The sequence below is a fragment of the Arachis hypogaea genome, chromosome 9 (genome assembly GCF_003086295.3).
Source record: "Arachis hypogaea cultivar Tifrunner chromosome 9, arahy.Tifrunner.gnm2.J5K5, whole genome shotgun sequence".
NCBI lineage: Eukaryota > Viridiplantae > Streptophyta > Magnoliopsida > Fabales > Fabaceae > Arachis > Arachis hypogaea.
In genome coordinates this window covers 117,577,292-117,592,976 of record NC_092044.1, presented here as the reverse complement: position 1 = coordinate 117,592,976, position 15,685 = coordinate 117,577,292, and the positions used below count along the sequence as shown (strand labels likewise).

The 15,685-nt window shown below is 33.1% G+C and overlaps 1 protein-coding gene across 1 annotated transcript; it reads right to left on the bottom strand.

The window, feature by feature from the left end:
- Positions 1-11,612: 11,612 nt before the first annotated feature.
- LOC112712504 (geraniol 8-hydroxylase) lies at positions 11,613-14,485 on the bottom strand. The gene is made up of 2 exons (XM_025765410.2): positions 13,397-14,485; positions 11,613-12,331 (listed from the first exon to the last, which is right to left on the bottom strand). Exons 1-2 carry the CDS (start codon positions 14,285-14,287, stop codon positions 11,720-11,722), a joined length of 1,503 nt encoding a protein of 500 aa, XP_025621195.1. The 5' UTR covers positions 14,288-14,485; the 3' UTR covers positions 11,613-11,719.
- Positions 14,486-15,685: the final 1,200 nt, after the last annotated feature.

Sequence of the window (15,685 nt, the reverse complement as noted above, 5' to 3'; positions counted from 1 at the left end):
CTATCAAATATCAATCTTCAACATAGGACTATGTCTTTCTTCAAAATCAAGTAGTTTGCTATATATTATATAACACGGCTTATTATATGACAATATGAAATCAAGGTATTCAATAATTAAAGAACTTTAATTTTGGTTGGTCAATGAATTGCATAGATTTTGAGTACTTATCTATCTATAAAGACTACTCCATTATTAGCATTACATATGTTTAATGTTAAAATAAAATGGCCCTACTACAAGAATTTATTCAATACGTTTATCGTATATCTTTTCTATGCAATAATGTAGACTAACTTGATCTTTGACGATTATATATTATTATTAATGGGACCATTGGTTGTTCAATGCATCTATGGTTGCAAGCAGATGGCTCTATATTGATATGTAAGGAGTGTTTATGCTCCGCTTATATTGTGTATTGCTTTCATGGACACTTTTTTTTTTTTAATTTAGTGAGACTTTGCCAATATAGGTGCTGGTATGTTCAAAAGCAGACAGTTTTATCTTTACTAAAAGACTAAAATTTTTAAAATTTTATAAACATTGAATGTATTAAAATTATAAAATTTGTATCAATATTCTTTTATTAATTTTTGTAAGTCTTGACGCATTTTGTTAGTCAAATTCTTAAAGCTATGTAACCTAACGAAAATGAGTTGTTAGTTTTTGAATTTTGTTCGTTAAGTTAGGGTTCAGACCCAATAAACTATTTTAATTTTCTCAGATGTGTATACATATCTTCTCTAGATTTTTTAAGTTACAGGAAAAAAAAAGTAGAAGAAAGACAGAAAAGTGTCCGAGCAGCATCATGCTTCTAGAAGTGCGAATTAAAAATGTACAAAACCCCATGCAAGATGACAAACTTATCACTAAGGTAGAGTTGGGTTAGGGAATTAAGATTTAGTATTATATTTGGTGATGAGAGACTGAAACTAAAATTTTAATTTATTTTAAAATTTTAGTTTTTTTGGTATTTTTAAAAAATTAAAATATAAAGGATTGAAATTTTGAATATAATTATTGAAAAATTAATAATATTTTTTATCAAAATATTTTTGTGTAATTTTTTAAATTTTAAATTTATTTATTAATTTTTATATTTATTTTAAATTAAACATAATATTGAGACATAACTTAATTCAATATATTTTTCACCAAACACAATACAAAAATTTAATTTAGTTTCAATTTCAATCTCCTTTTTAAACGCATTCTAAAAATTACTACTATTTTTAATAGGATTTTTACGAGAATGCATGAATCTTAGCACATATATTAAAAGTAGGATTTTGCTATTTGTATCCTAAGGGTATTGGTTCAGCATACCGTAAAATAAAATATTTTAATATTATTTATTACAAAAATAATTTTTTTATATTTTTAATGTATTAAATATATCAAAAACATTAAAATATTTTTTATGGTATGTTTAATTAATGTTCTTAGGACCAGAATAGCAAAATGCTTAAAAATATTATCAACACAAATTTTAAAAATTTTTATTTTAATAAACATATAAAAAATAATTTAAAATTTTATATTTATATTTTTTATATATAAATAAATTTTTATAAAAAAATTAATATGTGTGCTTAAAGCATATTAATTAAACTTTTTTAAAACATTAATAATGTATATTTATGTGCATACAATTTAAGAGAATGTTAAGAATTAAGACTTTATTTTAGTGTGAAAAAAATTATTAATATTAATTCAAATATAATACAAGAACAAGAAAAAATATTGTTCATCTAAAGTTTTTCTACAATTTATATAAGTTGATATTTTTTATGATGACTAAATTTCACCATAAAATCTAAACATAAAAATTTAAATTTTATTTTATTCTATCTCTATTTTTAAGTAAATTAAGTACAATTTTAATAAGATAAAAATTCATATATAATTAATTTTATGTAAAATTAATAATTAAAATTTATTAAATAATAACTTAATTAAATCTATTAAATTATTTAATTATTTTTAATTATCAACTTTTTACAAAATTAATTGCATTTAAATTTCATCTTTTAACAAACACCGAAGAATTTTCCTACCTTTAATAAGAAGATTCAAAAGCCAACGTATTTCCTTGCGAAGTGTGCTCTTGATTTGTGTGTTTAAAAGGGTTACAATAATTGCATTGGTTCGCACGTAGGTTACGCTGAAAGAAAGTTTACCACTTGCATTTTTGGGAGATTGCCAATTTACACAAACAATAAAAGCTCCTGTTCCTATGAAAACAATAACGTTTTAATTTCACTGTCTATTGATGATATTAAGAAATTCTTGGTGCCAGTGAAACACCATTTACAACGAAGGAGAGAATCGATTTTAAAAGAATTTATTTATTTTGTGCTCTAAAAATATATGCTAAAATTATAAATTAAAAAATATTAAAACTATCAAAAATTTAAGTTTTTAATATATTTATTTTATATATATTAAATAAAAAAATTTAAAATTTTTTATTAGTGATAAATTTATTAGATATTTTTAGAACATATATTAGCTAAATATATTTTAAAATAAACTTTTTTTAAATAAAAATTTCTATTATTTATGCAAATAAATCATAGGATAATTTACTATAATATGTAGAATCTATTATTAACAAAATGCATAAAATAGAAAGGTGAATGCTATGATGTCTAAAAAGTGGTATCTATTTACTAAAAAGGGTTAAAAATTAATATTTAATTTAAAAAATATAAAAATAAATTATTTTTAAAAATTCAAAATTTACCACAAAAGATAAATTAGGCAAAAGTTAGGCAACAATTGATAGGCACCATAAAATTGACCAAATGAAAAATGGATATCAAAATGCATTTTTTTTTCCATAATCTATGTAAACCGCGACAGAGGTCCCGCAGTTTATGAATACACGTAATCTGCTATAGGGGTGTCGCAGATTACGTGCTAGAGAAAATATGCATAAACCGCGACAGAGGTGTCGCGATTTACGTATGAATGACTATTGTGCATAAACCGCGACAGGGGTCTAACAGTTTATGCGTTAGTGAGCAGTTTGCATAAACATAAAATAAAGTAAGTATATAGTTCACAAAAACATACATAACACACACCTAATTCCATGGAAATAAACTAAGTACAAACACATATAATACAAAATTACATGACAAATTTGACATACATAGGTATCATCAATGAAAACATTAAATAGTAAGCTACGGCTCCTGCCTGTCCTCATCCTCCTCGTGAGAGTCATGTCCAAATGCGCCCAGAAGATGCGACCCTGTACCACATCGAGCGGCCTGTCTCACTCTGGCTGGCCTCTGGCGCTGCTGTGCTGGAGGATCGACGGGCATGCCCACGCCATATGCAGATGGAGGCGTCCTTCACATGCCCAACTAACTGTCATACGGGCTGCCAGCAGGCTTATTCAGATTTACATGAAACTGAGGCTGGAACCCATGAGGGTCAGGCATTTGCGACTGGTACTGCTGCATGTCCTCCATATCTGGGTGGTACCCCTGCGGAACGTCCATCTGGGGCTGGGTTTCCGGGACCTGATCCTATGGGGTCTGCTACTGAAAATGTGGAGGGTCGTCATCCCGGATGAGATCTGCAAAGTCGGAATAGAACTGTGAATTCCCAACCGCGTGGTCCATATCCATCGTGAAAGTCGGACCCGCCAGGTCATCATACATCTGTCCATGGATCTCATGGTATATCTGGGAGCTCGAAACATGTGTAATAGGAACCTCCTGGATCTTCGGCCCTGCCTGCTTAGTGGGTCTATCACAAGGACCACCAGATGCGACCCCTGATGAACCAACCCAACGCTGAGGACCACCACGTCGGACACGGTGATTGGCATGTCCGACTCCGTCGCCACCAGATCTGTCATCCTGAATCATGTCATCCAGCCATTGCCACTTCTGGTCTGTAGCCCGAGTACCAACGCGTCGTCACCGCTCGACGCGCCTGTTATCAGGCACGTCCGGCATCGGAACCCTAGAAGGCGTTTGTGACGATCCTCTCTGAACAACATCCTGACTGATCTCCTCGGTCTTAGGATCGGCAATCAATGAATCCAACCACAGACACCTATGGGCACTCTATACCACCATCGCAAAAAGTCTGCGAACGGCCTGGGATCAGGAACCCGGGGGATATTCAGGATAGCATCAACCCTGTTCTGCCAACTAAGGTGTCAAACTTGATAGTAGCTCGGGAACCATCTGTCCCAACCCCTCTCATCCTTGGCATGGAGCCAATCTGTATTCGAGGCCGGTTCAGACTCGTGCTGAATACCACCCAGTTATGGCAGCACCCTATCCACTTGGTGGCACTCAATGACGGCGAAGTATATCAAGCAAGTACATGCACACCATAACCGACTGTGCTCATCTATGAGAATCTCTGGATGAACAACAGCCATCACGTTGAGCGAAGCATAAGGCTCCCAAACAATTTACAGACGTTGACAAAATACATTTATTAGTCCATTAACTAACAAATATATAGTTAATTACAACATAAAAATTGAAACAAAATGAATAAACTTACATCTCGATCACCTAAACGGTCCAACGCTAGGCGACACTGGACGACTCTCTCCTCCTTGCGGTCGGATGTCGGCAAGTAAGTAGCCCACCTGAACGAATACAATGTTATACAATGTTAACAGGTAGAACCATAATAAAAAAAGTTACAGTCAAGTCTAACTGTATAGATATGTATACCTAGAAGCCAATGGGAAGGAATATGTGTCGAATTCCCGTGGCCTGAGGCTAGAAAACCGCCAGAAAATCCATGACTGCAGTAGCTGTAGGGGCCTGCCAAGTTTGTCACGTTTCTGTTGGCCACCCGACACATGCAACGATATAGCCAGGCCAACGCTGCCGACCCCCAGCTATAACTGCCCATGTCATCAAGCCTCGCCACAAAGGGCAACTACCATATATGAACCTGATTTCCACTCTTGTCACCGAACAATTGAGTGGAAAGCAGCATCATAATATAAGCCCGTGCATATATGCGTACGGTCTCCTCCGTAGCATCATCTGCCAGCACCTTGAACCTCTCATGAAACCAGGTGAAGTGGACTATATACTACTTTACCTTATTATGTGGTGGAAGCTCGCCAAACAGTTCCTGAAACCACTCCCACGCGAGTTTGTCTTCTTCCATAAGCTTCTCAAAATCTGTAAGGCACCCTGATGGTTTTCAGTGGCTAAGAGAAGGGGAGTTGAATCTTAGCCCCCTTTTTCTATCAATTACACTTTCTGGTCTTTGAGGAGACTTTTTTATTTTTGTCTCGTTCCTAGCCACGAGAATTTTATTTTTGTCTCGTCACTTGGCACGAGATAATTTTTTTGTTTTAGCTCCTGTGCAATAGAAACAGAAATGGAGTAGAAGAGAGAGAAAATTACACCCAGATATATCCTGGTTCAGTTGCTAAGTGTAGTGCAGCCTACATCTAGTCTCCATCACAACAATGATGGAATTTCACTATAATCTTCCTGATTACAAACTGTAAAGTGCTAACCCAACTTACAAGGGGATTCCCACAGAATCATGAAACACAATGCTAACCCAACTTACAAGGGGATTCCCACAGAATCATGAAACACAACACAGATGTACAAAGGAACTCTAAAGACATATATGACTTTTTTTTTAATTTTGCACTCTCTGTCTTTTTCCGCTCTATGATTTTTTCATACAAATCTCACTATTTGTCTTTTTCCATGAGACTCAAGACATGAGAAAATTAAACAGAAAAATACTAAACAGAATACATTGAAGGAGAAGAAAATCTATAAGCTTAGGTAGCTATGAGAATCCTGTGCCTTGAACTCTCACTGCTTACTTCTAACTCCTTGAATCAAACCATGGCTGTTCACCCTTTTTATAGAAGGGGGAAGCTTCCACAGTTGAAATAAAACCAAGCTTAACTTTTTTTCCTTCACACGTAACCGGTTCGGCCAGAGAGAGAGAAGAGGTAACCCAAGCAAAATCCAACATGCAAATACCTTTAGTTCTTCCTTGGTCATCACTCTTCATCAATCCGAGCGCTCCATCCTTGACTTGCTCTCCAATATGAACTTTTGGCTCTTGGTGCTTCATGATGATGATAGCTTTATCTGCTCCAATCTCTGCCTCTTCCATCACGTAGCCACCCTAGCTACTTCCTGTGGTGGTTGAGCAGAGTCAGAGACAAGCCATCCCTCCAAGGATCTTCTCCTTGTTGGCCAAGATCTTTACTTCCATTTTTGGTATGGAGGAGCCAAGATCTCTTCACAATATCTTACCACAAGTGAATGAGAATTTTAGTCACAGCATACTTTATGTTTTCTTTTTCTTGCCATCATTAAGATGGTCTTGTTGCTTGCTCCATCTTCTTTTCGGTAGGTATGTGTAGCTTCCATGGTTGCTGGGTAATGACCGAAACAAGATGAAGAAAGTGTGTGTGTGTGAGAGAGAGAGAGAGAGAAGAAAAAAAAAAGCAAACAATGGATATTAATACATTAATTAAGAAAAATGATTTGCTTTTACTTCCTTTAGCTTTTAGGTAGCATGCCTCATCAAGTCAAGCCATCTAATCAATGACAGTTTCTCTCTCATAGTTCCCATGCAATTAATGAAAATTGAGTGAATTTGAAATCCATCATATGGCAAAAGTTGAGATCTGTTGGAAGGCATAAGGCAAAGAACAACATTTACTTTTTTGATGAATTATTTTCGGATCATGCATTGGAGTTTATAGCAAAATATGTTTAACTTGGGGTTGGAGCAATAATGGATCAATTTGACCCAAGTAACATAACAATCAATTCAGCCATATAGTATAGAAACATTCAATCAAGGCTGAATGTAAATTTTGATTTGGGCTTGCAACATTTGTTTTATTTTTTCTTTCGACCCAATAATAAACCTGCATCACAAAATTATTAATTAACATATGTTAAATGAAAATCACATTAATAATTTTGTAATTAATATAATTAATAATGTCTAGTCATCACAAATATTAATTTAGAGTTTTCCAAACTCATCACACCCGGATACAGGTAAACTATCCATGGGCAGCCTTAGCTAGTATGCTACATCCTGCAGCATGATAGTGCACTCTCTAAAGGGCATATAAAATGTATGCGTCTTAGGACGCCACCTCTCAATGAAAGCACTGACTAAGGGCTCGTCCAACCAGAACCACCTGGCGTTGAGCCTCGACAGGTGGTACAAATTAGCCCTCTCCAGATAGGATACAATCCTGTCATGCAAATGCATGTTCTGCTGCCTCCGGGCACTATAAATATACCTAGTCGGCTGGAGCATGTGACAGAAGAAATCAAACATATAAAAAATTCCACACTAATTTAAAGTATTCTAACACAAAAAATACAATATTAAAGTTTAAACAGGTAACATATAGTTCCTATTTTCTAATCATAAAATTCAATAAAAGGTATAAACGATTCAAGACCTTAATCTAAATTAATTAAATACTAAATTTTATGATTTAAAATAATAATGTAAATCTAAATTTAAATACCTAAATCACAGTCATAGGAAAAATATTATACGAAATACATTAACTAAAAATAACTAAACTAACCTCTTTGTTTATGCTGCCAGCAACGTGCGCAACGCCGTTCAGCCTGTAAAGACTGCGTGCCTCCGCCATAATCCCGTCTCTGATCTCAACTCGACCAACCCAAATTTTTCTCTCTTTTTCTCTTTCTAGAAAACCTCTCCTTCTCTCTCTAAAAAAACTTTTCAACCACCACAAATGTAATCCGCGAGACTCCTAAAGCGTATTTAGCCTGTCGCGATTTATGCATATTTTCTCTAGTACGTTATTCGCAACACTCTTATAACAGATTACTTGTGTTCATAAACTGCAGAATTCTTGTTACGATTTACATAAATTATAAAAAAAATGTATTTTAGTATCCATTTTTCATTTTATGCATTCTGATAATAATAGATGCTACATTATTTATTATAATATATTGTCCTAAATCAGACTATAAAAATTTATTAATATACATATTTAGTTGCATTTTCACATACTAAAATTGCAAAACTTTAGAATTACATAATTTCCACTAATACTAACAACGAAAACGAAACAAAATAGATTAGTCATATTTTCATTGGAGTTGGCAGTGAAAATAAAATGGAGCTTGTGATAAGGATACAGAGGCTTTTTGAAAAATAGGTCACATTCAATTATATTTGAAATGGGATTGGTCTTTATTGTTAATATATCTTATTGTTAGTAATCTATTAATTAAATAATATAATTATGATAAAGTACTATATATTTTAATTTTTAACGTTCGGATAAAATTTTAGGTCTAACATTTTAAACGTTTTATTTTTATCTTACAAAATTTTAAACAAGTTTAATATTATATTTTTGTTAAATTTGACATACACAAATAATTAATGAAACGAGTGACATAAATATTAATAATGTTATTGTTAACTTATATCTTTTTTTTATTAGAAAAATATAAATAAAACCATTTTGTAATATTTTTTTCGATCTTCTTATAAAAAAAATTCTAAAATTCTATCAATAAATCATTAATGATCTAAAATTAAATTAAAAGAAACCTTTTTAAGTTGGTAATCGTTGATGAATCAATTTTACTTAAGTATTGAAATTAAATATTATTGACTATTCAATATACTAATTATTTGTGTCAACTTTAACGATGACAGTATGTATAAAAATAATTAATCTAAATATATATATATATATATATATTTTACTCTATTTTTACTGTTAGTACCAACAGAAACTATATATATAATTTTAATTTTTATAATTTTAGCCTGCAAAAATACAACTGAACATGGATATTAGTAAATTACTATAATCTGTTTTATTTGCGTAAATAATTATTTTTTATTTAAAGGAAAAAAACCTTTTTAAAATAAGTCCCACCACCAATTTAGCAGAATTTTTCTTATTAGTTATTAGGATATTTTGAGGTTATTAATATAACAATTTTTTTTATTCTTTTAAATAACTACATTATAAATGTATTGAATTTAATGAAGGGTTGTTTGTATTTTTTTTTCTTGGACTATTTTTCAATCATCATTATTATGGATTAAAATAATAATTTGTATCATAAAATTATTTATTCTAAAAATTTAATTAAGTTAATATAAGAATACAAGAATATTATATATTTCACACCTATGCTCATGCAATAACCTTTTTGTATGAATTGTATTAATTTTACATTTTTTATTTGTCTGATAATGATTTTTTTTCTCTTTTGGATAATAAAAACTGAATTTTAAATATTTTAGTCGTAATATTTTTTATATCGTATTATGAAATTATTTGTCACAGACTTTTAAAGTAGTAAGAAGAATAAAATAAATAATTATAGAAAGACTTTCGCTCTCAGATTAATAACACCACTTTTTTTTAATTATATTTTTTAATTTTCTTCTAAAATTATCTACAATCTTCATAGATATGATAAAAAAATTAAAAAAAGTTTATATGCCAAATAAATATTAAACATAATTTGGAAAAAAATTAAAAAATATAATTAAAAAGAAATAATATTATTTTTTAATTATATCTCTAATAATTGTATACATGCTTATATTTTTATTTGTTTGTCAGATAAATTGGACAATTCTTAATGTTAGACATTACATATTTATATCATACATTCACACACATGTTTAAAGACTATCTATTGCTTGATCATAGCCAAAATTCAAATATGAAAGCTACATATTTAGTCATTCAATCAAAAGTATGCTATGCATGGCGATATTTAATTTGTAATAATTTCGGAGTTACTATGTATTGGGCCTCCGCCTTTAGATTAGTCTTTAACCTTGTTTTTGACAGGTCTTAGCTTAGAATTGGGCCTCCACCATAGCAGGGGTAGTATATGTTCTAGCCGTGCACCAAAATATTAGTAATATCGACAGATAATTAGTATATAGCTTAGCACATGATGGCAACGTCTAAAGGGGTGTATGTGTTTTTTTTTTTTTTTTTGGGTAGATAGCTATGGCTTTGGGCTGCCTAAGATATTAGACGGGAGAGTATCATTAATTCAATTATTAATAAGTAAAGTAGCATTTTATAGGCTTGTAGCATATAGGTAGAGCTAGAAGTGAATCAAGCCAACTCATGAACCAACTCGAGTTTAATTTGTTAGTAGCTCGATAAGCTAAACTCGTGAGTTGGTGAGCTAAACTTGAGCCTAAAATTAAACTCATAAATTAAATGAGTCGAGCTTGAGTTTGGATAAGCTCAGCTCGTTATGAAATAGTAATATATAATTATATATATACTTTTAATAGTAATATTTAATATATACTTTTAATATTATATATATACATATGAAATAGTGATATATAATTATATATATTAATGATTTTAATAATTTAAAATTTTATATTTATTTTTTATATATATTTTTTATGTAGAACATAAATAAAAAATTATTATAATTTATTGATAGATAAATAATATATAAAATTTATTTTTTTATATTTTTTTAAAATATATAAGTTATAATTTATTGATATAGGATTATAGATTATGTTTCTATTATTTGAGCCAGCTTGTGAGTTCGAGCCAGCTCGTGAGCTTTCGGTGAGCCGAACTTGAGCTTAAGAAATAGGCTCTATTATTAATGAGTCGAGCTGTGAACCAAGTTCAATTTTTGTGAGCCGAGCTTGAGTTTGGTCTAACTCGACTCAATTCGGTTCACTTCCAGCCCTACGTATAGGTGTAACATATGACAATATTATCTGAACTTGCAGGTAGTTATTTTGTTTTATTCGTTTGAAGTGGATAATTATTTTTCGGGTGTGGAGCAGATTTTTAATAGAGTGGAATTTTAGACAGAGTATGATAAAATCGGATTTAGATAATACTTGTTTTAATATATTATAATATATATAAAATAATTAATATAATACTTATGTTATATATATAATGATGATTATATAACTTTTGAAGTTTAATTTTTATTAATTGGATTTTAATTAATTATAAAGGTGTATGGTTCATGCAGTGCCATTTAGAGCGACATGCAAGTTGGGGAATGACCATGACTTTCATCCTCAAAGTTGTGTTGTTCTTTATTCCTTTTTTGCTTTACGCACTCCAGTTGTGTTGCAAGAAGAAAAATATCACCAAAGTTGTATATAGATTATCTATGTCACTGCTTTAATTTGATTATGTGATGAGGATGTAAAATGATTCTAATATAATTGTATATTGCCATTTTTCAATAAAAGTTTTTTGGTTTTGATCAATTCCATCCCCAAGCATATAATAACTTCCCTTCCAATCACATGCTCTTGTAGCAACAAATTATTACTATCATAAACAACCATAATAAAATTCATATACACATAACATATAGTACTAATCAAAAGGTGAAAGCTCAACTGAAGTGGATTTCACATAAATTAATATTTTAAAATTTTTAGATAAAAATTTAGTCAAATTAATCAAATTATCTAATGATTTTTAAATATCGACTTCACATGAAGTCGACTGCAACTGAGTTTTTACGCTCACTAAATCCTTGTCTTGCAAACTACTTCATATGTAATTACATAACAAAATCTACTCACATGAACAGTAGTCTTTTTATAAAGATAATAATAAAAAATTATTAAATATATCAAATCATTATTTATGGCATATTTAAGGAGGACAATTCACGTGAGTAGTCATTTAATATACAGAAATTGGAAGGGCACATAGAGGACTAAGTCTCTTCAATGTTATTCCATACTGCTCAGTCATGTCAAGACTTTCAGGGGTGACACCCTCTGGAAGTTTCCATTCAAATGAATGGACCAAGGCAGCCACCGCCAAAGTAATCATCCTGTTGGCAAGGGCCACTCCAGGGCAGATCCTTCTTCCCGCGCCAAATGGCAAGAACTCGAAATCCCTCCCTTTGAAATCTATTTTCGACCCCAGAAATCTTTCGGGCCGAAAAACCATTGGATCATCCCAGAACTGAGGGTCTCTTCCTATAGACCATGCATTGATCAGAACTTGGTCACCCTTGTGAATGGTGTAGCCACCTACTTCGACGTCGTTTCCGGCGACATAAGGCAAGAGAAGGGGCACTGGTGGATGAAGTCTTAGAGTTTCTTTGACTATTGCTTGCGTGTATTCAAGTTTAGGGATGTCTGATTCCTTGACTTCATTGTTGGTGGTTCCAATTACTTGGTTGAGTTCCTTTCTTGCTTTTTGCATTTTTTCTGGGTTGTGTAGAAGCTCTGCCATTGCCCATTCTATTGTTGATCCTGAAGTGTCACTTCCCGCAATGAACAAATCCTGTTTAATTTGGTGTTACATTTTTTATTACCGCATCCATAATGCTTTAAATTTTGTCGTTGTAGAAAACGACGAAGAATAATATTGTCAATGATATTTATTGTTGTTGTTGAAAAAATAGCAAAAAGAACTTGTTTTCAACCATCTAAACAACGTCTATTATTTATTTTGTTTAGTCCCAACTCTATATAAGCCAAGAATCAGCCAACTGATAACCGGATATTGCTACTAATAGGCACACAGATGTTTCTTTTTCTTGTAAATTGGATGGTTTTGAATATGATTTCTATGTTTCATGTGTTACACATTATAAAACATAATTAATTATATGGAATCAACTAATGAATGATCAAAGCATCTGTTCCGTGATTCTCTCCTAACACTAACGTGGTCAACAATAATTTAACAAACAAATTAAATTATAAATTAATAAAACTAATTATAATTAATTATGTTGTTTCATTCTTGACTGATTATTAGTTGGTTCCATATACTTTTCCTACTATATACTCAAAAGTTTACGTTAATTTGTAACACATCATGGGGGTTGGACCAAATCGAACCTACTCTATTTATTATCTTTACTCTTATTAGATATTAGAAAAACCACTCCCAACAAGAAACCTTATGAAAAGATTATTGGTGGCAATGATGACGACCTACTTTGACTGATTTTATATAAAATAACATAGTTATGTATATAATAAGATAAATTACCATACTAAAATAAGTGATGTGATATGCATTATAATAGGATGTTGAAAAAAAAAAGGAGAAAGTTACGTCTTTGGCCAGAATTAAGCCGCGTAGTTTCCGATTTGGTAATAAGCAGAATTCTTTGAAATTTATATATATTCTAACATTATTTTTAGTTCTTTAGTCCTTATTAAAAATATTTTAGTACTTAAAAAAATCAAATTAAAACACAACAAAGGTGAATACTGATGAGCAAAGGAGATAGAATACGAATAATTTTGTTGAATAATACTTATATAACCTTAGAGATATTTTTTGTTGTTGTGATATACTGATTATAATAAAAGAAAAAAGAATGAGATTGATTACCAACAGCATAGGCTTGATGTTATCGATAGTGAGAGGATCGTAATCCTCGCTATCATCGTGCTGGTGGTGCTGGCAATGATCAAGTAACACATCCAAGAAGTCATCACCACGCGCAGCGCAAGTGTCTCTGTAACTCACGCGCTTCCCAATCATTTCATCGAACAGTTTATGAATCCTCAAATAAGAAACTCTCACGTGCCGCTTTATTCCCTGCAAGTCCAACCACTTCACCGCCGGAAAATAATCCGACGCGTTCACCTTCCCGGCGTCCTCCATGATCCGCCACACCACCTCCTTGAACTCCCCCGCGCTCTTGAACTCCGGGTCCACCACGTCCTCCGAGAACACTGTGTTCGACACAAGGTTCAGCATGGTGGCGAACGCCAGATCCCCGATGTTCACCGGCGTTCTTGCGGCAGATTTCTGGTGGAGGTGTTGCACGAGCTGCTGCACCTTGTGCTGCCGGAGGTGCTGGAGAAGGTCGAGGCGCTGGGCGGTGAAGATCTTCGTCGTGCATAGACGGCGCCGGCTGCGCCACCTTGGACCGCCGGGGGACCAGGCAAGGGTGTCGAGGACGTTGGGCTGAGCGGTGATGGCGTCCGGGATTGGGCGGTCGGAGAAGGAGCTATCGTGCTTTTGGAGGATTTCTTGGGCGGCGGAGGGCGAGGAGGCGATGACAACGGTGACGGAGCCTAGTTGAAGAGACATGAGGGGGCCGTAGGTTTTGGAAAGAGTGGAGAGAGTGGCGTGCGGTTTTGGGCCGAGTTGGTGGAGGTTTCCGATGATAGGTAGGCCGGGTGGACCCGGTGGGCGATTCTTTTGTCTGCGGCGGAGGATGATGGTGGGGAGTAGAGAGAGTGTGATAAGTAAGAGCAAGATGTGGAGCTCCATACTCAATTCTATATTGTGGGATCCCAGCCACTTTGTTGTTGCTTCCTTAATATACTTGTACGTAGAAGTTTAAAGCCAGAATGGATAAACAACTTAATTAAGTTTCTTTTTGAAAAAATAGTTTAAATAATAGATAATTATATTAAAAGTAATTTATAAAAAAATTATTTTATGTTTGAATTTTTTATTTTAAAAGTATTTATTTTATAAAAATATGATAAAAAATAGTAGTATTAAGAGAAAAGTTTTTTTTATTTTTTTATAAATTCCTAAATAGTTTTTTAGAAAGTCGCAATATGGTTTCAAAAATTGTATTGGATATGAATACTACTATTTTTTATAAGTCAAAAGCTAAAAAAAATTACTTTTGAAACTTTCCAAACGGATTCTAAGTGCACTGAGAATTATTAAATAATTTAATAAATTTAATTAAAGAGGTAAATACTAAATCGATATTCGAAATATTATTGACAAAATAGTCCCTAAAAGATTTTAAAATTTGACAAACGTATCCCCAAACTCGCCGGAACAAATCTCCAACAAGTACAATGCTGACATGGCCACTAACCTGGCAAATCATCCCCCTAACTCTAATCACTTCCTCCCAAAGCAGACTTTTCCTCCCAATCACAGCCCTCCCCTTACCCAATGCAACCCCCTTCCCTCTTCCTCCCATCGCAGCCCCCCTTTTCTCTCCCTCCCCATCACAATCTCCCTCCCCAACACACATTCCTCCTCCTTCTCCTTCTTCATCACAGTCCTCCTTCCAAAGCATACTTTCCCTTCCTCCCTCAACACCATTACTTGCAGCAACAATCACCTCAATATCAACAGCAAGCAAGCAAGCAACAACAATAACAATCCCAACACACACTTTTCTCTCTCTCTATTGCAGCAACAATCTTAACAGCAACAGCAACCTCAACTGCAAGAGCACCATCAAGAACCACCGTCACCACCATCAGAGCCTCAACAAGGCCTGGAATAGCCGCATCCCCTTAACTCCTCAGCTTTTCTCTTTTTCTCTCTTTCTCTCTTTATATTTATATATGCATATTGCGTGTTTGTCTAAATGTCTGTGTGTGAATAAATATTGTTATTGTTATTGTTATGATCCTCCGAGAAAAAAAGGAAGGAAAAAAGGAGAGAAGGAGGAACAAATAAGGTTAGGTTCTGAATGTGCAAGTTCTTCTGTTGATTCTGTTTGGGATTTTAATGTTATTGTTTCTGTTGTTATTGTTGCTTTTGTTACTGCAATTAGGGAGGTAGAGAAAAAGGGGAGTGTGTGTTGGAAAAAGGAGCTGCAATAGGAAGAGAGAGAAGAGAGCTGCGATGAAGAGGAAGTGTGTATTGGGTAGGGGAAGGACTACGATGGAGAGAGAGAGGGAGCGGGAAGTG

Excerpts from the sequence above, each read along its gene's own strand:
- LOC112712504 (XM_025765410.2), bottom strand. The coding sequence starts at position 14,287 with ATGGAGCTCCACATCTTGCTCTTACTTATCACACTCTCTCTACTCCCC. Across the intron at positions 12,332-13,396 it reads ACATCAAGCCTATGCTGTTG|GATTTGTTCATTGCGGGAAG; the intron begins GTAATCAATCTC and ends CAAATTAAACAG.